This window comes from Hakea prostrata, chromosome 8, assembly GCF_041222555.1.
Source record: "Hakea prostrata isolate BN-2017 chromosome 8, UWA_Hpros_2, whole genome shotgun sequence".
NCBI lineage: Eukaryota > Viridiplantae > Streptophyta > Magnoliopsida > Proteales > Proteaceae > Hakea > Hakea prostrata.
In genome coordinates, this window is record NC_142607.1 from 33,006,762 (window position 1) to 33,031,860 (window position 25,099).

General features: G+C 38.8%; 1 protein-coding gene across 1 annotated transcript; it reads left to right on the plus strand.

The window, feature by feature from the left end:
• Positions 1-21,150: 21,150 nt before the first annotated feature.
• LOC149007603 (aspartyl protease family protein At5g10770-like) lies at positions 21,151-24,851 on the plus strand. Its single transcript, XM_089167488.1, has 2 exons — positions 21,151-21,395; positions 22,767-24,851. The coding sequence occupies exons 1-2, from the start codon at positions 21,218-21,220 to the stop codon at positions 24,023-24,025; spliced, it is 1,437 nt and encodes a 478-aa protein (XP_089023614.1). The 5' UTR covers positions 21,151-21,217; the 3' UTR covers positions 24,026-24,851.
• Positions 24,852-25,099: the final 248 nt, after the last annotated feature.

Sequence of the window (25,099 nt, forward strand, 5' to 3'; positions counted from 1 at the left end):
ATCCACGGCCCCGAAGATCAAGAATTGAGGTAATCAACCTCCCACATAGACAATAACATAATCATGAACATAAATAATCAATGTGCAAAATATAAATGAGAGATCCAAATAAGGAAGGAATAAAGTCATGTATCATCAGAGTACAAAAGGTAACAATAATGTGAAAATCATAGAGTAAAGTGAGGCGGAAATCTCACTCTACCAACAACGGAATAGTAGTTCAGAAAGAAAAGGAAAAGATATCAAAAACTAATCCCAATAACAAGTACAATGAGTAATTAAATCGTTCTCAATCTTATAGAGAACATCTCTATAAGTATAAACCCAAAAATGGCACAAGGGCGCTTCCACTCTATCTACAGACTAAGCATCGTATGCAGCATAACCACCCGCAAAATCTTCAATGTCATCATCGTAACCGCAATCACCTTCCTGGAGGTATGTCTCTTCTCCCTGCGCTTCTTCATATGAGCAATCATGATACTTAGAGCCTGTAGAGAAATCTAACAATGCATAGCACAAAAGGAATGAGTTTCAAAAGAAACCCAGTAAGGCAGTTAATCCATAATAACATAAATGACAGGATTTCAAAGCAAAGTAAGATGCAATGTAATATGAAACATATGATGCATTATGATTCTAACTCTATATATGCTGGTCTCTATTGGCAGACATGCTTTAAGTCATAGCACCGTACTTCTTTGGGAAGGTCTCATCACACAACACCGTTTGGTAGTGGGTCCGGCATCCCTCGGGACATTCCATGGCTGAGGTTTAGGTCACCGCTCTCTCACATCACCATTGGTCTAAGTACTAGTGCATGTCAAGGTTAAAGTCTAGCCAAATGCAAGTCTTCTACTTAGTTACATCAACTCAAATCCAGATACGTCCATTCCTCACCCTTGGGGATCCTTTCCGGTATCCTTCACACTAGATTCCTCATAGTCCCTGACTAAGGACTCATCAACCCTATTGGTTATCCACATATGGTAAATGGGAAGCTCTCATGTCCCCTCATGGGTTGGTTACCGGTCTTGAGCACCCATGAGCCCAAGTCTATCCATATGCAACCCTACCAATGAATGGCCCCCACAATGTGATTCCTGTCCTCTCACGGGTTGGTTACCGGTCTTGAGCACCCATGAATTCCCATTGCTACCATAGGTCATTCAGTCTCAATACCCCTCCAATTAGGGTCTGATATAACGGGACATCCTAGCCAAACACTACTAGACAGCCCTGGGTATGTCAACCAACAATTTAGGAAGGTGTCAAAGGGCATCTCCGGAAACATCCCATAATATTCCCGTAGGTGTCCAAGGACAGAAGTGTCAAAAGGATACCTCCCCTTTCCAAACCATACCTAATCATTCACAACCATGAATCAATCGATCACAAATATAGTAACTCCCCATATGGAAAGAAATCAATAACATGATCCAACATGTATATAATTGGCAAGTAAATCATATATGAACTAATTAGCATAAACAAATAATGCTACTGTAATTAGAGTAGTTGCTTCAGTAGTACATCAATATAGAAATCTATTTATGGAAATAAATCAGTGAGGTTCAAATATAGAAACATAATCAAGCAATCTATGTAATTAAGGAAATAACTATCCTTACCTTATATAACTTGAAGAGAATCTCTAAAGATCAAGTAGAATCTTCCCAAACTTGGCAAGAAAGTCCTAAACAAGTATATATATCATATTAGGAAAGAAACCTAGAAGGTAAGAGATCAAATCATCCAAAACGGACCAAATATGAGGTTACTGTCCTCATTGGTCGATTGATTGGTCTACTGACTTAGTCGACCAAGCAGTCGACCAACAGAATCAGTGAAAGACAAAATCATAGATTTTTTTATTCAAAATCCGAATTTTGTGATTCAAAAGGACACCAAACAAGAGGGAATATGTAGTGATAATGTATTGATCTATAGAGGACTTCAAAACCCTAATGACATCAAGTCTTCAAGTCACAAAATAGGAAACAAAAACTTACCATAAGTAAGTCAATCAAGGTTCTTGGAGAAATCATGGCAAATTCATGGACGAGAAACTATGGAATGATGGATTACTAATCTGATAAAGAATTCATGAAAAGCATGCATAGATCTTCTAGAAAAACAGATCTAAGATTGAAGAACATTGAATCTAAAAAAGGAAAGAAGATGACTACATGGTTTCCTTCAAAAGCGAGTGATGATCTTGATGAAGATCATCCATCAAGCTTTAAATCCTTAGGAAAAGAGAGGAGATGAGTAGAGTGATGGTTGCAACAGAGATGCAACATCAACTCTACTGTTCTCAAACAGAAAAGGAAAGAAAAACTATAGAGAATCAAAGATAGAGAATAGAGGAGGATGATCACATACCTTTTGGTATTTTCTTAGAACCCCAAACTCCTCAGTCAGATCTTCTATATGTTTGGCCCAGACAAAGCTCTTTAATAGCATGTTGTCCACATAAACTTCCATATTCCTCCTGATTAGGTCTTTGAATAACTATTTATTGCTCTTTGACAAGTGGCCCCTGGGTTCTTTGCTCCAAATGGCATTACCTTCTAGTTTAGACTTTCTTTTTTGGTCACGAAAGCAGTATGTTTTTCATCCTCCGAGTGCATCAGTATTTGGTTATAGTCCAAGTATGCATCCATAAAACTTAGGGTTTCATAGCCAGCAGTACCATCTATCAATAGATCAATCTGAGAGAAGGGGGTAGTAGTCTTTCCAACAAGCTTTGTTAAGATCTGTGTAATTGGTGCACATACCCCATTTCCCCTTTTCCTTCTTGAGCATCAAAACGTTTGGCAACCAAGTTGGACACTTGATCTGTTTGACGAAGCCTCATTGTTCAAGTTTTGTTATCTTGGTCCTGATGGCCTCATGTTTCTCTGTGGAGAAATTTCTTCTTCTCTGTATCATTGGCTCCACCTTCGGGTTCTATCCATAGTCGGTGTTTTGCTATGCTATGGTCAATCTGTGGAATCCCCCGGATTTCTAACTCGTTAGCCCATGATTTCAGGATTGCGAACACGTGCCTCGAGTCGGCAACAACTGTGCACCATTCAAGTTGAGCCCGAAGGTTCGAAAGAGGACCTAATGATCATGGATGAACCTAGTGATGATTTGATAACTCTCATGGAGTTTAAAATAAGAGAGAAGATTAATCATGATGGTGTTAAAAGGCAATTTTGGCACGTCCGTAGATCGGCGATTGAGAATCCGAATGACGCAAATAAGGTATCAAATCGAAGATCGTTGAAAGACCATTCCAACAAGCCAAAAATATCAGAATCGGAGTCCATTTGGGGGGTCCAACCATGGACCTGTCGGTTGGGCCAGTTGGGTGAACCAACCTCTAACCCCATTTTGTGTTTCGGGGCAAAAACGGAATTTCGGGTTTTTAAGCCCTATTTTAAGTTATAACTCACCTGCAACTGCATTTCTTTATGCTAGAATGAGGTTGAGGCCGCAGGAAGAGGAGAAACCAACAAGAAGAGTGGTTCCCATCCTTCCGAAGGTATTTTGTGATTCGAATCTTTGCAAAAATATTAGGAAATGTTAGATTTCTAGAAGCCTTCACAGTTATATGGACAACTCTCTTCTCTTTATTTGTGGAATTATGGTTGTGCGAGCATGTTAGGGTTATTGTTATCTTTTTTTTTCTTGTTTTATTATCCCTTTCTTGTATAAGAGAGTAATGCCGAGTCCACTTGCGAAAGATTTTGCAGTTTGACTCTCCTAGTCACCCACGGGTGATTTCAGAGAGTTAATTTGGGGCTTTTTGATCTAGATTGAATTGGATCAAATTGAAGGCATGCTTATGATCTTTCTATTTCCAATTAGACTTTCCCTTTCATTTCGTTTCGACTTCAAATCAATGGCGAATTTATAGCTTTTAGTCGATTTAGGTTAAAAAGGCGAGTTAAAACCTAGTTTTCCGTTTGGGTTTTTATGGGAATATTTTGAAATATTTTTCTAAATCCAAATTAACTTCTACTTTATTTTTTTAATCCTTTTGCATGATGATTAGGTTTATTACCTTTGTTACCTTCTTGTGGGAGGGAATTCTTGATCTTTGGGAAAGGAATCCAATTGGAAGGTGAGGAATAACTAACCACATTATATTTAATTATTTGTTTTTATTTTAATATCTTTTGTTAAATATAAATTGTTGTAATCTATGTTTATGGTACTATGTTTGTGTGTGACTTTGCACAAAAGGAAGGTAAAACTATTATTTATGATGTTGCTCTTTGCCTTTAAATCTATTATTATTGTTATGAGAATGGAATGTAAATGTATGTGAGGGAGAGGGGGAATATTATTATTCTCTCTACCTTGTATTTTCCACTAAGGTTGTGGGTTCGCCCATTACCCTAGTAACTTTATGTGTGCTATTAAACTCAATTGCATGATTTATAGGTGTTTAGAAGTGTTGGGCTAGGAATCCCTATGAACACTACTACCCTTCCGGTAGGAGTATTGAAACCGGTTAACCCGTGATGCTAGTGGCTGGGTCCTGTATATCGAGAAAGCCCACTATCATCATAGAGAGATAGGGTTGCATATAATATATATGGGCTCTTGGGCGCTTAAGACTAGTAACCAACCCATGAGAGGACATGGAGAACATCCTGTCCATTATATGTGGATGACCGTTGGGTTAAAGAATGAGATCCAATAGATGCCTCTTGTTGAGGATTCCATTTATAGTTGGGAAGGTATTGAACTAACAGAGCATTAGGCATGAGGGGGAGATATCCGGACCATATGTAGTATGGGACTGTATGACTTTGCACTATGCTAAGTTTATCCCTGACACGATCTAGATTTTATACCAATGGTGATGCAAGAGAGTGGTGACTTGATCCCCAACCATGGCTTGATGAGACTTTACCCAATAGCCACGGAGAACCCAACAGACATGTTTTGGTGTCGTGAGGGAAGAGTGATGAGATTGCCCAAAGAAGACTGGTGTATGACTTAATGCGTATTTGCTTTAGAGACTACATTATAGAGTTAGCAACCTCATATCATCACCATGCATTTGTTTATTTATATTATTAAATACATGATTGTCTTATTAATTATGACATGGAAATTGGATGAATATATGATGTGATTGTTAGTTACCTCATTGAGTTCTATGAACTCATTCCTTTATTTTTGTTTGTTCTTTAGATCTGCTCTACGAGTTATGAGGACCCCACTATTGTTGAGGATCCTTTGTCAAGTAATTATCAGAATGGAATATTTGGAGAAGTGGAGGCACATGACGCTTCTTGTTTGTGCCAGGACTACTTTTATGGAGTTTTTTTACCTTAGAGTTTTCCTTAGATTATTTTTGTTGCAACATAAAACATTTTTGCTTTTCTTAGAACTCTAATGTTTAGTTTTTGAAAGGAAGTTTAATTTGGATATTGTAATCCTTTCTTTTCATTCTTGATTATTAAATAGTTGAACTTGTTTATTTTCCTGTCCATTTAATTTTACTTTATCATGTATTGTATGGAATTGTCACTGAACCTAGATCTTACGGTGTATCACCCCCACGGGTATTCGGGTATAATCAGATTCGGCTTGATGGGGTGTGACACAATCCTTGGCATATCTTTTGCTACCGTGAAATCCTGTGGTTGCTCTAAACTGATAAAGGTCCCCCGATCCGGATCCTCAAGTTGTAGCTACACTTTCTCGAGCTTTTCAACTGGCTCCGCTCTTTGCATGTTTTCCTCATCCATATCATCTCTAACATCAATGGCCATGGTTGTTGTAGTTGTTGGACCTTTTCTCGTTTTCTTTAAGTCAAATAGCACTGGCGAGATGCCTTTTGGTCGGACATTAACTCTCTAACTCCATTCTTAGTTGGGAGTTTCACCTTTATATTCTTTGTTGATGGCACAACACCCAACTAAGTAAAGGTTGATCTTCCAATGATTAAATTGTAGGCCTGCAGATCTCAAACGACCAAGAAGGTTGTTCTTAATGTTGTCTCTCGAGGTTATGTTCTGAAGGTTAAGTCCAATTGTATTGTTCCTTCAACTACGGTTGAAGATCATATGAATCACATACGGGTTGAGTTAGGGATGAGTAAGTCATCTTTTAACTTCAACATCTGGTATGCTTCATATGAGAAGAGATCTGCTAAAGACCTTGAGTCAACCATAACTTGATGTACCTCCTGTCGGGCTAACTCTACCTTGATCACAATTGCATCATCATCTGGAGTTTGGATGCCTCTTCTTCTATGAACATTATTGTTTTTCATGCTGCGCTTCTTCGTGGTCTCTACCGACCCCGGAAACTTTGATTGGGCTTTTAATTTTCTTATGGACTCTAGGGTTGGTCCTCCAAAGATGGTGTAGATTGGTGGCGATTCCCTGCCTCTTCCCATCCTTTCTTAGCGGTAGACTATTCATTCTTTCTCTCTTTGCTCCTTAAGATGTCTCTTCTCCTTTCCTCAGCTTGGCTTCTCCCTTGGCTGCTGCCTCATGCCTGAACTCTTAACATACCTAGATAAATAGCCCTTCATATTTGTCTTTCAATCTTAAACTTCATGTTTTGATAGTCATCCATGTAATGCCCATAGTCTTTATGGAATATGTAGTGCTTGTTCATATTTATGTCTTCAACCTTTAAGATCATCTATGCCAACCATTTTAAAAGATCTTGATCCCTTATCCACATTAGTATTTCAAACCTTCTCGCATTCAAAGGGGCATAGTCTTCCTGATCAGGTCATCTATTTGTTTAATTTATCTGTCCTTTTTTGTTGTGGTCAATTGTTCAAGGCTTCGAACTTTGTGGTTGATTGGTAACCTTTGCTCTTTGTTCGCCTCCTGTACCTCTGCACGTCAAGTTTCAATTATCTTTGAAACCTCCGGCCTACTTTTGGCACTTATGGAGTAGTTCAGCCCAATTCCTGGTTTGTCTTGCAATAGACCCTCCAAGACTCGGGGATGGGTATCCAATTATACAATGTAGTCTTAGCAACTTGCTTGTCCAAATCCTTGACCTCGATTGAATTTTTATTAAAACACAACAAGTAGTCCCAAATGGACTCATTCCTTTTTTGTTTAATGGGGAACAAAGTCTTTGTGGTTTTCCTTGTTCCGATCCCCACTGGAACTAACTAATGAATTTTGTCCCAAGCTCATCAAAACTTGTTATAAATCCCCAAGGTAGGTTGGAGAACAACCTCTGTGCTGTTCCTATCAAGGATGAGGGGAACGCCCAATGTGAGAGGATCTCAACGAAGTTCCTGGCCACTACCATGATGTTCTTATAGTTATTCACATGTGCCATTGGATCTCCGCTTCCTTCAAACAAGGAAGAAGTCGGCAATTGGAAGTTATGGGGGATTTCAAACCAAGCAATTGCTTATGGGAATGCAGTCTTCCTAAAGATCGAGTAGATGTCATTAGCTCCCTTCTTATCAAGCTGGCCTAATTGCTCATTGATATTTTCCAACTCCTTGGTGATTTTGGTTACCTGAACAAATGGTGTATAGACGCTTTCCTCAACTTAAGGGTAAATCGGGCTGTGTCCAGAACCTTCTTTGCAAGTGTGTTAGGGTTCCCATTCGGCTCCTCTCCATATGCCTTGATCCATCATTGCTACTTCTTCTCGAGAGGTTGCTTGTTCATCTTGGTCCATATTGCCTATCTTCCACTTGATCAACTAGATGATTGGCCCTCTGATTGGGATTCTTGTTTCTGGGTTGCAAGAAAATTTGCCTTTGTTCTTAATCCCTTTGGGGTCTTGGTGAATGAGGGCGTCTCAGCAACTGATGGCATTTGGGAGATGGGTGTTAGCAAGACACTAGGATCAATCTCCTCATCCTCCTGTGTATCGTTATTGGGGCCTCTTGGGGCTCCTACTCAATGAACAAAACCCCTTATAGGTGTTTCTAATCTAAGGACCTTGTGTTTTAATCTGACTAACTTGCTGCTATGAGACTAGGAGAAACAGTACCTCGTTATTCTGGCTATCTGGGATCTACTAACTTCTTGGATCTATGGGATCTGCACATTATCTAGGGGAAGAGGGGGAGATAAGTTCTTCTTATGTCTCAAAGCATTTGCATTCCTTTGAGTCATTGACTTAGTTTCAACTACTGGTGTAACAACCCCCGTAATTCTAACCCGAAATCCATATTGCAGGTCACTCGAAAGTCTAGTCGGATTAAGTTGTGGAGTGTCCGGATAAAAGTCCATGATCCATACCTTGAACCCATGGATCTGGATTCTCTAGATGAAGAACCTACCTTACTGGGAAGTTGGATCTCTAGTAGAAGGCAAAAAGCATTTGGAGATGTTCGGAATGAAGGTAAGACCTCCCCCATGGGTTGTTTAGGGTTAGGTTGAGGTTGGGAGTCAACCCCTTGAGCAAAGCACCCAAGTGCAGCAATATAATAGGGGGCGGCTGCTTAAGGCGGTTGATTGGGCCAATCAACGGCCCCAAGCGACGGCCATGGTCTGTTTGCGGGATTTTGCCCTAATTTACCCCCCTGTCCTCTATAAATAGCAAATCCTATGTTTTTAACTCCTTATTATATTAGGGATTGCGGTTTTGGACGTTTAGGAGGCGAGTGGACACGTCTTTGGAAGATGAGGAAAGCTTGGATTGCGATTTGGATCTATTCCTCTCGTCTGTTTACTAATCTGGTTGAGGTAAGTGAATCCCCTTCACTCCTTTCTTTTCTTTCAACTTTAGATTGGTATTGGATCCATCTCCTTCATGTTGGGGTGACCTATTTATGATTGGCTAGTTACCCTAATCAATGTGTTTGAGAAGATCCTGTCCATAAACGAATCCCTGTATTCGAATAAATGATGGATCTAATCAAGGGAGATGATTTGGGTGATAGATCTATGTTAATTTTAGGTTTATGTATTGCTCCTTTGTTACAGATTTGTTAAGATTGGAATTTGGATTAAGATCATCCCAAAAACGAATTGAAATTGGATGACCAAAAGTCTGATTTGGAGTTGGAAACTGTCTGTAACAGGAGCGGTTGCTCAAGGCGGTCGCTTGACCCAAGCGACCAGTCGGGTCACAATGACTGTGAGTTTGGTTTTTTCTCTGATTTGACTCATGACTCTTATGTATTCTTGTATTTGTATATTTAAGTGACCTCTTTGAAGTTTTCTTGCATTTTTATAATTTTTACATATTTACAGGTAAAGACACACTATCTTGTTTATATGCAATAACATGAGTATTGATGAATTAGTTGCTTCCTTTATTATTCATTAATCATGTACCTTGTTTTAGTTGTTTAATTCACTTTAATACTTCTATATAATTGTTGTTTGTGTCTTATTTATATATTGATCCTTTCGGTAGGGGAATTGAAGTAGATGACCCGTCACAATGGTGATGTGACTCTGTTTCATCCTATAGCGATAACCAGTCCATGTAGAGACTCAGTGGTCCACTATTGTTCATGTAATGGTAGGGTTGCATATGTTAGGGTTGTGCTCATGGACATCCAAGGAGTGGCCCAGGTGTCTTGAGGAGTCATGAGAGCTTTCTGCCCCAATAATATGTGGATGACCATAGGGTTAGGAAGTGGAGTCCAACAGCAGTAGCCAGTCCATGAGGGTTCTCATTCTTAGGTTGTGAGGGATACGGAACTGAGTTGATTGGTTCCATAGGGGAAGTATCTGGACTTCATATAGTGTGTTACCAGTATGACCTTGCATTGGATTAGAAACCCCGACATGCGCCAGTACTCATTACCAATAGTCATGGTAAGAGAGTGTTGACTTAAATCCCAACCATGGATGCCTGATGAGGACTTTACCCCTTTACCCAAGATCCCAATAGAGGTAATTAGTCCGTGAGGGATCATAGTGACTAGACCTACCCAGAGGAGGGCTGGTGTTATATCTTAAAGGATGTCAACTGTCTAAAGACTTGCATAGTTAGATCTTAGTAGCATTCATATTACTGCATATCATCCATATCATATGTGTAATGATTTTGTTGACATATGTATGAGATATGTGTTATCCTTACTGAGTTCGTCAAAACTCATTCCTTTTTTTCTTGTATGTTATATTAAACTACATAGATGATTTCACGTCGCCGGAAATCGGAGATAATTCGTATGGCCGAACACTCTTGTATGAAGAGGATGTGGCACCGTTAGTGGGAGATAGAGATAGCATGCACAAAGCCTCCTGCGGATGCTTGGAGTGTGCTTATAACACCCATTGATGGCCGAAGGAGGCAGATTGGTAGACATTTTGTAGATTGTCTGGAGAAGAACTGGAGAACCCCCTTCCTTATTAAGCATTAACAATATTTTATAGCCTTAGAAAAATAATTTGGATTGAAGTTAATTTAGTTTAATTTGATTGCTTCCGCTGAACTCGTTATTTCTTCTGAACATTGATTCTTTCTTTGATTATTTTATTGGAATATTTAGACTCTTGTAATCCTTTTTATTAATTATTGAACTTGCTCTTGTTCTTGATTATCTATACTTGCATTTATTATTGTTGCTAGGTAAAACTGTGGATCGTGTGATGGTCGCACCCACAAGGTTGTCGGCGAGTATTCGAGACCGGCGGGTGAGGTGTGACAACTGGCCTCGGTCGTGAAGTTGAGGGATTCGCCATTGGCTTTTTTATCAGTTTTCCATAGAAGATGCCAAAATGGTGTGTATTGAATCGACTGAATTGGTGAAGGCCTACAAGAAAGAGTAAGACGCTGGCTGACCAGGGTGGTTGGGAAGCTACCTCCGACGATAAAATTAGTATAAGCACCACTCAAAAGGCTCTATTAGGTTGCAGAGCTTAAACAAGAAATCACACACAGTAGAGAGTGATTCAATGACCTTGGCCTTGCTTGGGTGTAGGTTTTATATATGCTTTATCTTGATTATGTCAGTAGGATCTGTGTGGCCGGCTTCTTCCATCTTAGAGTTTGAGTTTTTTCATGATTCAAGGATTCCGAAGGATCTGACTTTCTTTCTTAGAATAGATTTCCCTCCTATTATGTCTCCCCAGTCCATCGAGACTGAGATTCTTGCCTTTACCTTCTTAGGGTTGGTTTTTTTTGTTGCGCACATTGTGCCTTGGCGCATCCTTGGTTGTCCTGACATTTTCCTGGGTCTAGGTTTTTGTCAGATCATGCGGTTTGCTCGGCGTATTCCTTATCCATCAACAGGAAAAGAAAAAAATGTTTTTGTTACAAAAAGTTTAGAGCAAATTGCACTGACACCCCAAAATGAAAGCCTTAATGCACTGACACCCCACTTTATGTTTAAAAAACACAGACACCCCAATTCAATAAACACACTAGTCCATTCTGTTAGTAAAACTGTTAACCAACTGTTTAAAAAAGTTTAATTCCAAAAATACCCTCCTAAAATCGGAATTCATGGAATGGTTGGTCGGCGTTTCTCCGCCGCCACTCTCTTGCTATGAAACCTGATTGAAACGAAACTCTATAAATATGGCGATTTTCTGGGAATTAGTTATAATCGCCGGAAAATAGACGATTTTCCGGCTAATCGAACGAAAATGGTGAAGGAGGAGAAGAGGAAAGAAAGAGAAAGGAAAGAGCAGCATACCGCCGCTTCTGGAAGAGGAAGAAACATAAAATAAACCAAGAAAAAAACAAATGGAGCCAACAGAAAAATGACTGGAAGACATCAGAAACTGGAAACCCAAATCAGAAATGACTCTGTAATCATTAATTGAACAAAGAAACGAATTCACTTGTAATGATGAATCTTGGATTTGTAAAGTTATCTGAAATTCAGATAAATTCTGTGATTAACGGAACTGTTGAATCTTGGATTTGTAAAGTCAAGGACACCCGTTGGGTGTTCGATTTTCTTGAGGGGTTGGGGTTTTATTTATCATACAGCAAAAGATTGGCATCCGTACTCTGTTTTGGGAAATGAGGGCTTTTGCCGATGTTGGGAAGGGCAGAATAGAGTTCAATGGAGAAGAAGGGAGAGGCTGATTTGGTTTGTTTTCTTTGGGTGCGCTGGTTGGTCAATGAATTTCCTTCAGCTGCTTTGAACTTCTTTATGTTTCTATTAATTTCTCTTCTCGTGTGTGAGACCGGATTTTAGAAAACTCTGTTCTCTTTGCGGGGAACTCGGGCACGGGGGTGAGCTCCCGGCAAAATTTCACGGAAGAAAGAGGAAGAGAGTAGTTGATATTTGGATTGTTGAAGGAGAAGAAGAAGAAGAAAGAGAGAGAGAAAGAGAGAAAGAGAAAGAAACCGAAGACTACGTCATCTCTGTTGAAGATTTTTATCTGATAGAGCTTCAAAGCCGTTAATTTGAAGCCGACTAGCATCACTGTTTTTTTTTCTTGTTTACGAGTACAAATCAGAAGATTTAAAAAATGGAACTTTTTAAGTTATAGCAGAAGCTGGAGACCTGGAAAAGGAGAATGAAGGAGATGAAATGAGCGGGTGATGAAAATGAGAATGAAAGGTCATGATTTGTTAAACCAGATAACTGATTAGTTCCTTTGCCGACTATTTTATTCTTCCGACGAGAGTCTGGTAGAAGACTCAAATGAACTTTTTCTTTAGTCGTTCCCTATTCTCCTCCATTTTCAGTTACTTCTTCCATTCTTTTTTTTTCTTTTTCTTTTTTTCTAAATGAGAATAGATTTTTTTAAGAATAAGTAAGGGTATAATAGTCTTTGTAAAAATATGATTAACCAAGTAATAACCATTCTAACAGAATAGGACCTAAGTGTTTTTTAAACATAAAGTGGGGTGTCAGTGCTTTAAGGCTTTCATTTTGGGGTGCCAGTGCAATTTGCTCAAAAGTTTAAATAAGAAACTTTAAGTTTCTAGGGTTTCAAAATTAGGAGGTTATATTTTCATGTGAAAAAGAGCAGATTGACTCTCCGTCCTTTAAAGAGAGGTGTTTTTTTCTTTTTAATATGATGTGGCCTCAAAACTGTGCCAAAAACGTTGATTTGTTTCTTGGGGGGGGGGGGGGAATACACAAAGTACAGATGGGATTACCCATACAATGTTTTGGAGATTTCTGCTTCAAAAATCCAGAAAACACAAGGAATAAGAAACAGGAACATTACCATACAATCCTTTATAATTTCCTAAGTCAAAAGAACTAATTAATAGATGATTCAATTAGTTCAGCGATATGTTTTTTCCTTTTATTTGTATAGATATTACATCCAACAATATAATGATTAACCATATGCAATTACAATAATACTCTCTTATAGTTAACCACTGTTTGATTTATTCTTTAAATTAATATAGGGTTGTAACAAGGACAAGATAGGTTGGGCTTTTCAAAACCAAATCCTCTCACATAAGCTCATTGACACCTTGATCTTAACTCAAATATTTTTTATATAACAACTCAATTATTTGAATTTAAATGAAAATTATTACAAATTATTTAGATCATATATATTAACCTTAAAACAAAGTAACATTTTTGCAATAATTGCTTTCTCAATCTCTTCCCAAGTTGAAGTCCAATATATTTGATATTTGGGGTGAAAAGAATTCAGGAATTAGTCGAGACAGGAGGAATAGATGGAACAAATACCAATCCCAAGTTGGCCCTTGATCTAACCTTTTCTAAAGATCAAAGTCATGAATCCATACCGTGATCCAAATTTAGGGCGCAGGTCGCGCTACCATGGTCCAACTTCAACCCTACATTAATATGTTTGAAGAAACTCTACGCAATTCAACTTGATTGACCACTTAGGTGCTATGAACATGATATTTCTCCAGATCCAATAGTGTCAAACCCATATCCAATTGGGTTGTAACTATTTTATATTTATTTATCATTTTTCTGATTGAATATTTTTACCTATCTCTTATTTGGATCCTATCTAAGGTGCGAAATATCGGCGAATTTTTCCGTTTCACCCCTTGGAGAAACTTGTGAAATGAAAAATTTGCCCATATTTTGGCCGAAATTTTACTCTATTTTAGTACGATTTTCACCCAAGTTTCAGGGGTATTTTATATCATTTTTGCCCAAATTCAATGTCTAACCTAATTTGAGGCCCATAAACACATTGGGAGAACTATTTTTGAATGTGGACCGTCTCCCTTTATGGTGAGCACTTTACGTCTTTACAACCACAAACTATGAGGAGCCCACAACTAAAAATAATAAAATATTAAAAAATAAATCACCCTAATCCTGTGGACTCCCTTGTAATTTGGGGTCAATAGTTATCAGGGAGCACTTTAGCGCACAGTGTTTCCCGTCGGGGGAGATAATCTGAACTCAACTATTCTGGCCAAACATCATCTAAACTGATGTTCTTGATTGGACACATACTCAGTAGGTATTTTTGACTATCAGATTCCATCGTTTAATGGATTTTCGGGCTACTTTTAGTTTTCTAGTTAAATTTGGATTTTCGGACTACCAGTAGATGTTTTTTTTAATACCCTATTAATGTCAAAGATGAAAACAAAAAAAATATAAATGCAAGAAATAGAAGAAGAAAAAAAAACTCTAAAAAATAAAGAAAATTTTAACAGAAATTTACCTAAAAATATTGCGAGAAACTGCTAATTTTGTTTGATAAATCGATAAATCAGGGATACATCGCATTATTCACAATTTCTGGCACTATTTCGACGATTTATTATTGATAATATGATTTCTGTTTTTAACGTTCCCAACTAGGCGAATTTTGCTAAATTTAAGCAGAAAGTTCCTACCATGATCGTACCCCTTACAATTGTACTTTACTTCGTTTTTCATCTGAAACCCTTACGGATGTACCATTCTTGGTGTTTGGACATTATCATTATTTGAACTTTTTTATATTTTTAATCTATTATTTTAAAAGGAAAGTGCTTTAAATTATACTTTTAATTAATAATGCTTGGGCAGCTACGAAACATCCAAATAATGTATGCACGATCCAAGACCCAAAAAGTAGGGTTTTAACGTGGGACTGCCAGTACGGTCAACGGTCCAAGGCTTCAAGGGGGTCATCGCAAATCTTTTCATCTCTTCTGAAAAGCTGGAACGATATATATAATATATTCTTGAGTTTGTAAACGGTTATATTCAAATCATTATAAGGAGAATAATATTACAAAAATTTATCCTAGCACAATTATTTTAAAATAAGAAAAATACAATTCGCCAGTTTCGCCCCCTGGCGAAACAAAACCAAGGGGCGAAACGAGATGTACAACGAAATCTCGGCGAAATTCGGCAATAAATGCGGGGCTCGTGGGAATTTTTCATTAATTATCCAATGAATTTCCTGTGATTTTCTCTCTCCTCACCCACACCATTCAGAGCTTCTCTCTCCTAGTTCTAGGTGTTTTGGCCATATTTTCATCCGATCTTCGACATAAAATCGCAGTACTCACTTCATTCTTGACGGGTATAGCATTATTTCGACACGATCAAGCGAATTTTCACACAAATCTGGGTGGTTTTCATCTGAGAGGTAAACTGTTCTTCACTAAACTGTTTTTTTTTGAAAATGCATGCTATATTGTTGGATGTGTATGAAATTAATATATGTTGACTACAATAGGCTGATCTACAAACTCACGGAGTCGAAATTTTTTTTCACTAAGTAATTTATTTATTTATTTTCGGGCGTCAAAAATTGTATTTTATACATTTTAAATGCTTGCTTTTTGCATGATATATGTGTTGCATTTTGATTGAAAAAATATATGTGGATCCTCATGGGTCGATCTACAGACTCACAGAGTCGGAATAATTTTCAACCCAATAAATAATTATTTGATTTTTTAAAATTTATTAGAATATGAATAATTATGAAAAAAGAGAAACAATTAGGAATAAATAAGGAAAATGATTTTGAAAATTATAGAAAATTATAGAATACCTGTATAATTATTTTCAAGTGCTTCTTGTATGGTTTCATTGTCGGTTTTGATATGGTAACATTTTCTTTTGTCGGAAAAAATTTAAATATTGTTTAAAATATTATATTGGTATTGTTTAATTGTTTATGAAATCATTTTTGTTGCAATGCACCAACGATTATCATGTCTAGCGGTGGGAGAGGAGCAGGTTCACAGGGCCAGGGACAGGGACATACACAGGAAGCGGCGTCTGCAGGGAAGGGGAGGGCTGATCCTGCATGGCAGTATTGTGTTGCAATTGATGGCAATAAAAGTAAAACAAGATGCAACTTCTGTGGCAAGGAGTTGAATTCAGGTGGCATAAGTAGGTTTAAGGCTCACATCACTGGTAGTTCAAAAGATGTGGCCACCTGCACTGAGGTGAATGCGGATATCAGAAAGGCAGTTAGGGAGATGGAGAAAGACAAGGGGAAGAAGAAACAAGAGAGGAGAAGGGTAAATGAAGCATTGGATGAGGCGGTACGGGCACCATCATCTTACAGAGTTGATTCGATTTCGATCGGGAGGTTGATCCCGTTGATTTGAGAGAGCGGGAGGAGAGGGATGTTAGACGGGCGATGGCTGAGAGTAGGACGATGCAGTACCAGGAGGAGGAGAGGGCTAGAGCTAGATTTACAGGAGCTGGTACCTCTAGGCCTGTAGGGGCTGGAGCATCTGGATCTAGGGACAGGGGTGGTATACGTGGTATGTTCAGCCGATCACAGGGTCAGAGGGTCCCTTCTATGGCTGATGTACGGGGATCACGTCCACGTGACTATCCACAGAGGTCGGATCCTATCCTAGAACAAGATCCTGATATTTTCAGAAATAAGGGGGCCAAACAGCCCAAGATCACAGGTGCATGGAAAGGGATGGCGAAGAAAGTGAAGAAGGCAGTGTCGAAGTGGATGTACTACAATGCGGTTCCACCACATACAGCACATGGTCCTTATTATAGTAATAGGGTTGACACTATTGCAAAGGTAGGTCTTGGACATCCTGGTCCTACCCCTAAGGAGGTGTTGACCACTTTCCTGTCTGAGGAGAAGGAGGAGCTGCAAGAGTACATCAATAGTTTGAGAATATTTTGGGAGACATATGGATGCAACATTATGTGTGATGGATGGACCGGTCCGACAAGAAAATCCATCATCAACTTTATGGTGTATTGTGATCGGAAGACTGTGTTTCTAAAATCTGTGGATGCTACTGGGCAGACAAAAGACCACAGGTATATTCTTGGACTTTTGCAGGATGTGATTGATGAAGTTGGGAAGGAGAATGTGGTGCAGATTGTCACCGACAATGGCACCAACTTCAAGAAAGCCGGTGAGGTACTGATGAATACAGCTGGATATAACCTATATTGGACACCCTGCGCAGCTCATTGTATCGACCTCATGTTAAAGGACATCGGCAAGATCAATATTATCTAGAGCACAGTGGAGAGGGCCAAGCAGGTAACAAATTTCATCTACAATCATAATGTTGCTCTGCATATGATGAGGTAGGCATGCGGTGGTGAGCTAGTGCGACCCGGTCCTACGAGATTTGCCATGAATTTCATCGCCCTCAACAGTATTCAGGAACGGAAGACAGGCTTGAGATCCATGTTTTCATCAGAGGAGTGGTTCTCATGGGTTGGATCAAAGTAAGTATTTTTTTTTAAATTTTTTATCTATAGTCTCTACTATTTGATTTAACAAGTTGTTAACTTCTTATACATTTAAACTATGAAATATAAATATCTAGTATGTAGTATTTATTACTAACTTAATGTGTTTGTGATAATTCAGTACTAGTAGTGGGCGCACCGCACAGACGACAATCTCGTCTAATGACTTTTGGAGGAATGTGAAAATTGTGTTGGAGACCTTAGATCCTATAATAAAGGTCTTACGTATGGTTGATTCCTCCCTCAGGGGGCCCACTATGCCGCACATATATGCAGCCCTGGAGAGAATGAAAATAGCAATCCAAAGAGCTAACCCCAGAGGTTTTGTTGCATACTTGAACATTGTTGATATTAGATGGACCGCTCATCTAATGCATCCGATGCATAGGGCGGGTAAGTAGTTAGTGTGGGTTACTACTTATTATTAATAATTTGTAACTTGTAGTAAATACTAATTCTTTGACTGTGAGTTTGTGAATTGTGCAGCCTATTATCTCAATCCAAAATACCAGTACACTGAAAATTTGGGATTGCGGTCATACCTGCTCGGTGCCGTTATGGAGGTTATTGGGAAGTTAGAGCCAAACGCAACGGTCCAATCAGATTGCCATATAGAAGTTAGAACTTAGAAACTTAGAACTTAGTACTTGCTTTTTATTTGTGAAAGAATTTAGCTAACCATCAATACAAATTATTACAGATAAAATACTTTAGAGATGCACTGGGGACCTTTGGTTCAGTTGCTGCTGCTCAAAACCGACAAAATTATGATCCAGGTTAGATGCATGATTACATTTACATTTACATTTTACATATAAGTGATATAAGTAGGATTTTTGTTAAGAATTAAAGTATTAACTTGCATTATTTGTGATAATGCAGCTGAGTGGTGGATTCTATATGGGGGCGATGCAGAGAACCTCCGAAGAGTGGCAGGGCGGATCCTCTCCCAGACTTGCTCTACCTCTGGGTGTGAGAGGAATTGGAGTACGTTTGGGATGATTCACTCGCAGAGGAGGAATAGGCTGGGAAGTCAACGCCTGAATGACCTTGTGTTTTGTCACTACAACATGAGGCTGAAGTTAGAGAATACCCGTTTAAACACTAACAATGGGATAGACAAGGACATCAGCTCGATGATATCTTCGAGCTCACTGCAGATGACCAACATCCACTCACAGATTGGTTGTTGGATAGGGGCGAGCCAATGTTAGACCAGCCTGGAGGTAGGCGAGACCCAATCATTGCTCAAGCTGCGGGAGTTAATGTAGATGAGTACATGGCTTCTCAAGAGGGGCAAGTACATCAAGCAGCTGCCGCCACAGCTGATGAGAATTGGATGGTGCTGCCTGGCACGCAAGATGATGATCCAGATGACACCCTTGCTCCCAGTCCCAGTCATACTCGGAGGGATGATGATGGCGACGGTGGTGGTGGTGGTGGTAGTGGTGGTGGAGGAGTACAGGAACGATATCATGTTCCATTATCAGAGGCACAGGATCCCCCCCAGAGATACACTGGAGAGACTCAGTACACACATGCCACCCAGGATGACGATCATGGTGGTGAGCTTTATTGTGGTCGTCCTACGAGTTACAATCGGCCAGGGAGGGGGAGTTTCAGGGGGGGGAGCAGCAGCATATGCATGGCCACCATGGGTATGGGTCGTATGGCTTTGGTTATAGTGATGATACTCGATCATATGGCTCATACGGCCATTTTGATCCAATGGACAGGTTTTCAGGAGTGATGGGGTCCATGACCTTGGAGGAGTCTGTAGGCTCCACACCTGCTTATGGCTATGGTGTCCCTTCTGCTTATGGACACGATGATATGTCGTCTAGGAGTTCACACTATGGATATAATGATGGATCTTCCATGAGCTTGGCATCGCAGGAAGGCAGTACATATGGTGGTTGGGGTAATGATGTTTGGGGTTATCAGCATCAGGGTGTCCCGCTTATGCCTCCATTTGGCTCACAGAGAACTGCTATGTTGGAGGCAACATACAGATATCCTTTCGATGCTACGATGTCAATTGAAGAGCTCCGTTCACGTTACCCCCCCTGAGAGGAGTAGTTTTACCGTCATGGATGATGAAAACTACAGAGGCTTGGTTTCCTTATATGTCAACAACCATCAGCATGACATGTCTTGGAATGACTTCAAGAAAATAATGGAGCGAAAGTTTAATGTTGTAGTCTATGGGCCTTGTACCCAATTATCAACGGAGACAGAGCTGGAAGACATGGATCCACCAAGGCATAGTACTTGGTATTGAATAGTTGTTTTTTTATTATTATATACTTGTATTTTTCTTACTAATTTTTAGTAATATAATAATTTTGTGATTATTTATGTCAGTTTAATTGTTTAAAATAAGGTTGTAAAATTACAGTTTTACCAGTATATACAGTCGATTATATGCCGATCAAGAACACCAATTTGGGTGAGTTTTTAGGCAAAACCAACCATTCCATTGTGTTTATTGGCATCAAATTAGGTTACCTACCAAATTTCAACTCATTTGAACCAAAAAAACCCATCGAAACAAGGGGGCGATATTTGGCGAACTGGGTGGCGAAATATCTCCGAAATTTCGCCGTTTCGCCCAGTTCGCTGGGCGGCGAACTGGGCGAAACGAACGAATTTTCGTTCCGTGTTTTTACTTACTAAATTATCTTATAAATGGGGAAAATTTGATAAATACATAAAAATCACTCAAAAGTTGCTTTTCACCTTCCTTTCTTTATTTTTCTTTCATTTATTTGAAAATTAAAAACGGATTTCAACAATGGAGGAGAATCCTATGAAAATTTTGAAAATGCAATACATATTGAGTCAACACAACCTACTATTCTAACTGTAAACATACATTGTTATATAAACACCAATAAATTATTGATTCAACTATGACGGCAATAAAAAAATTCAGATTAGCGTAAACATAATAACTTACAAACCCAGAAGATCTATAGGTAATTATCTGTTATTTAATGATTATAAATCTGTTGAGATAAGGGTATAACATGAATAGTTTTCACTTCATCTCATTTACATGTAGGAGACATTCCGCGAGCTTTTGGCCCGAGATTATTTCAAAAAATTTGAGCTAAATCTTGAAGCCAACTTAACCCATGCAAGTGAATCCATATAGTTGAAGTAAAGATCCATAGGATTTCAAATAAATTTTCTTTAAGATGTAGGAGAAATACTTCACGCCATTGAATTTAATAGGATTAAAACTGGATCCTCCATTGTAAATGGTTCAGATTTAATTCAATAAATTTAGTGTAGAATTTATTTCACTGATTGTCTTTTTTCTTTTTAAAATTTATCAAGGAGAACGTGCAAGCACTTGGTCTCATTTATATATAGATACGCATCAAAGCAGATTTTAAGGGTTTGATAGACAATTATCAAAGCTCGCTTCAAGGACGCCACTGGTCATTTATTGAATTAATCATGCATTGCTTAGTTCTTTATTAAGTTGATCACTGCACGATTACAGCTAAACACTTGTTTCTTGATTGACTCTTTTTCTGTCTCTTCCCCTCTTCGTATTCTATATATAAGAAGGTTGGATTGGCAATAGAAAACAGAAGAAACGGGAACTGTTCAGAGCAAGCAGTGAAGGACCCTTCCATGGCCAGCAAGTGTTTCTCCTTTCTATTTTCTTTTTCTGTTCTTCTACTTCAATTTGGTTTCTGGGAGAAGGTTGAGGCCAATGGATTCGAAGAAGTGCCTGTTGCGAATAGCCTGAGTAGTATTATTACACTTAGTTCCATGGAGGCAGAAAATTTTTGCTCGAAGACAGCCAAAGGTAATCTTCATTTTCCCACAAGGTACCTGTGTTGGAAATGAAGCTTTTGTTCTTCTACAAATATATAATTTTTTAATAGCTTCTTCTGTCACAAAGTTCGCTCTAAATTCTTACATACTCCTTTGTTTCTGTTCATTTCGTTAAGATCACAGCTTTTGGTGACACTAAACACGTTTCATTTGCAATTCAGATGACTTTTTTTCTAAGTCAATTTGTTAGGGCCATAATCAGTGATAAAGCCAATTATAGACAGGTACAGCGACAAAGACAAGGCCAACCTGTCCCGACCCACTCCAATTAGAGACAATCAAGGCACAAGTCATTTGGGTTGGTACGCTAGGGATCAATGTCTCGTAAAAGAGTTTTAGACTAGGCCTGAGTCACGATCAGTATGAGAATGAACTTAATTATGAACAATTAGCATTGGGATTGAGGGTTTTTTTTATTTATTTTTTATTGGGGCCAGTTTGCGTCACCTTGATTACATCCTCAGAGGGAGCTTTGTTGTTCGCAATGGTCGAACCCATGACCTCTCTACTGAAAAATATGAATCTTACCACTCTACCAACCCTGCATTGACTGGATTGAGTTTTGAAAAGACTTACAAGCTAGCCGAACTCATCTTTATTGTGACTTTAGAGAAAAAATCAGTTCACACTAGTCCCTCCGAAAACCAAGTAAGATGAGCTTTGCTTACATGTTACCTTTCACTAGCTGAGCTAATGAAGCAAGAGACCCACAATCTTAGTGTATAATAATTGCATACAATCAAGATTTTATTTATTTATTTTGTTCAAAGAAATAGAAGACCTTGATGCTTGCATATGATAGGAAATAAGCATTGACCACATACATGCACCATTTGGACGTACAGGTTCTGGTCCTTCAAAGAAGCTTCTGGGTTAATTAAAAAAGAGAGAAGATTCAATAATAGATCTCCCACATGGAATCCGGTGGTTCTACCTCAAAAGTCAACCTATCTGTTACCTGCCAATGGGAAGGAAGATTCAATAATAGATCTCCCACATGGAAGCCGGTGGTTCTTCCTCAAAAGTCAATCTATCTGTTACCTGCCAATGAATCCCATTGTTAACTATAAAATTCTAAATTTTCAATTACTCGCGCCTTCTTCTTTTATATTTACTTTTTTTCTCTTACGTTGTGATCCGATTTTTACTCGAGTGTAAAAGTAGATTTGAAGAAGCGATCTAAATCATCTAATTCTTAATATTCTATCATGGAAGAGAAGGGTTTAAAAGTAGATTTAATATTCCTGTATTCCTTCATTTTATTTCTGTTTTTATTTGTGATTTCTTGGTCTTCCTTTTAAGAAGATCTATGTATTTGTATGTTAACAAATGCTTTCATCAGGTGCCAATACTGTAGACAATCTATTGGAGATAACTCACAAGTATGGGCCTTGCTCACTACTGAAGGAAGGGAATACAACAATTCCTGACCTTCGTCAGATTCTGGATGAGGACCAGGTCCGAGTCCAGTACCTCAATGATAAGATGTTCAACGATCAAGCCACCACATTCCAAGATTCTTCAGTAAGCCTTCCTGCCAGCTCCGGCCAATCTTTGGGGACAGGAAACTATGTAGTGAATATTGGATTAGGAACTCCAAAGCAACAATTCACAGTAGTCTTTGACACTGGGAGCGATCTGACTTGGGTTCAGTGTAAACCGTGTGCTATCAAATGTTATCGTCAGAAAGATCCTGTCTTCAACCCTTCTGCATCTTCTACCTATTACAATGTCCGATGTGGTTCTAATGCTTGCAAGCAACTACAATCAGCCACAGGAAATTCACAAACCTGCAGAAAGTCTTGTATTTACGGAATCGGATATGGTGATGGTTCATACTCTGTAGGTTACTATGCAACAGACAAACTCACACTATCTCGTTTTGATGTCTTTTCCAAGTTCAGATTTGGTTGCGGAGAAAACAATAATGGCCTGTTTGGAACTGCAGATGGGTTACTCGGCCTTGGCCGCAACAAGGTATCCACTGTATCACAAACTGCTTCGAAGTATGGAAAGACCTTCTCTTATTGTCTTCCATCATCAACTCGTTCCACTGGTTATCTTGCATTTGGAAGGCAACGAGCAAGCAGGATTAAGATAAATTACACTCCTTTGTTAACAGATTCGAGAGGCCCCTCATTCTATTTCTTAAGTATGACTGGTATCAGTGTTGGGGGAACAAGATTGGCAATCTCAGCCTCTGTTTTTAGAACTTCAGGAACCGTTATAGACTCTGGAACTGTGATAACTAGGTTGGCACCCACAGCTTATTCAGCGCTTAGGGCAGCATTCCGTAGAGCAATGTCCAAGTATCCTGCAGCTTCTGCTTATTCAATACTTGACACTTGCTATAACTTGTCTAGATACACTAAAGTAGCAGTACCAAATATAGTGTTGCATTTTGCTGGAGGTACCGACTTGAATGTTCATAGTTCTGGGATTCTTGTTCGGGCAACCTCAACCCAGTATTGTTTGGCTTTTGCTGGAAACAGTGCTGCTACCAGTTTAGGGATACTTGGAAATATGCAGCAGCACACATTTGAGGTGGTTTATAATGTGGCAGGAGGAATGCTGGGATTTGGAGCTGGTGGTTGTAGATAGGGCGAACAAGAAAAACAGGAAGAAACCAAATAAATTTTTAAGTTATTTGTAACTCTTTTTTTACTGGTAGAATTTGTAACTCCTCTCTCTCTCTCTCTCTCATCCTCATATATAGTGAAGATTTTTTTTTTTTTTTTTTTTGGTAAACATATATAGTGAAGATCAATTTAATTGGAATGAGAAAATGGCTTTCTCTCTCTCTCTCATTCTCATATATAGTGAAGATCGATTTAATTGGAATGAGAAAATGGCCTATTTACTTTTTTGGGTAAGTCATGGATATCAATTTATTGCAAAGAACCAAAATGTAGCAGTGAGAGGGGGAGACAGAAGGAAAGAGAAGAGTATTTAACATAGGTATTTTAGAGAGTACTCCCAAAGGCAATACCCTAAAGGAAGCACATGTTCCAAACATGCCAAGGTAGAAAGTACTTATTGCAGAACAACCAAAATTGTGGGAGGAAGGAATTTCGCTAGGGGAAGGTTTCAATCGGACAGAGGATGCTCCAGTGGATGTGCAAGAGAATATTCGGCCAGGTATGGAGGCTGTGGTGAAGAAGTCTTATGTTAGTGTGGAGAGTGGAGGGGCTACAATCTCTTTCAACTGTTTCCCTCAAACGATTCATGTAGGGAAATTTCGAAGAATTGTAATTCCTAAGTTTGCGTATGAAGAGTAGTGTAATATTTTGAAATATGCTTTAATTGGTAGGTTCAATTTCCAACAAATCATGATGGATGAGATGAGGAAAAAGCTTCAACAAGGATGGAAGATTTCTACATGTCACTCCTCATTCTATGGTAAGGGCTTTGTTATTTTTCAGTTTGGTAATGAAGGTGATATGACTTGTTTGGAGGCATTGCCCTTTTAAGATAGGATTGCAAACTATTTGGTTTCAATGTTCGTGGCCAAATTTTAATGTGAATACGTGTCAGCCATCAATGAGGCTGGTCCACGTTCGTTTTCCAAAATTACCATTGAGGTATTGGTATGAGAAGATGTTGTTGTCCATTGCAAAGACAATGGGTAGGCCCTTTAACTCTAGATCGGAGGACCAAACAAGGTTTCTTTACCAA

Bases quoted from the DNA above. Each gene is read 5' to 3' on its own strand.
- LOC149007603 (XM_089167488.1), top strand. From the start codon at position 21,218: ATGGCCAGCAAGTGTTTCTCCTTTCTATTTTCTTTTTCTGTTCTTCTA. The intron at 21,396-22,766 runs GTAATCTTCATT...TGCTTTCATCAG, and splicing joins TTGCTCGAAGACAGCCAAAG to GTGCCAATACTGTAGACAAT.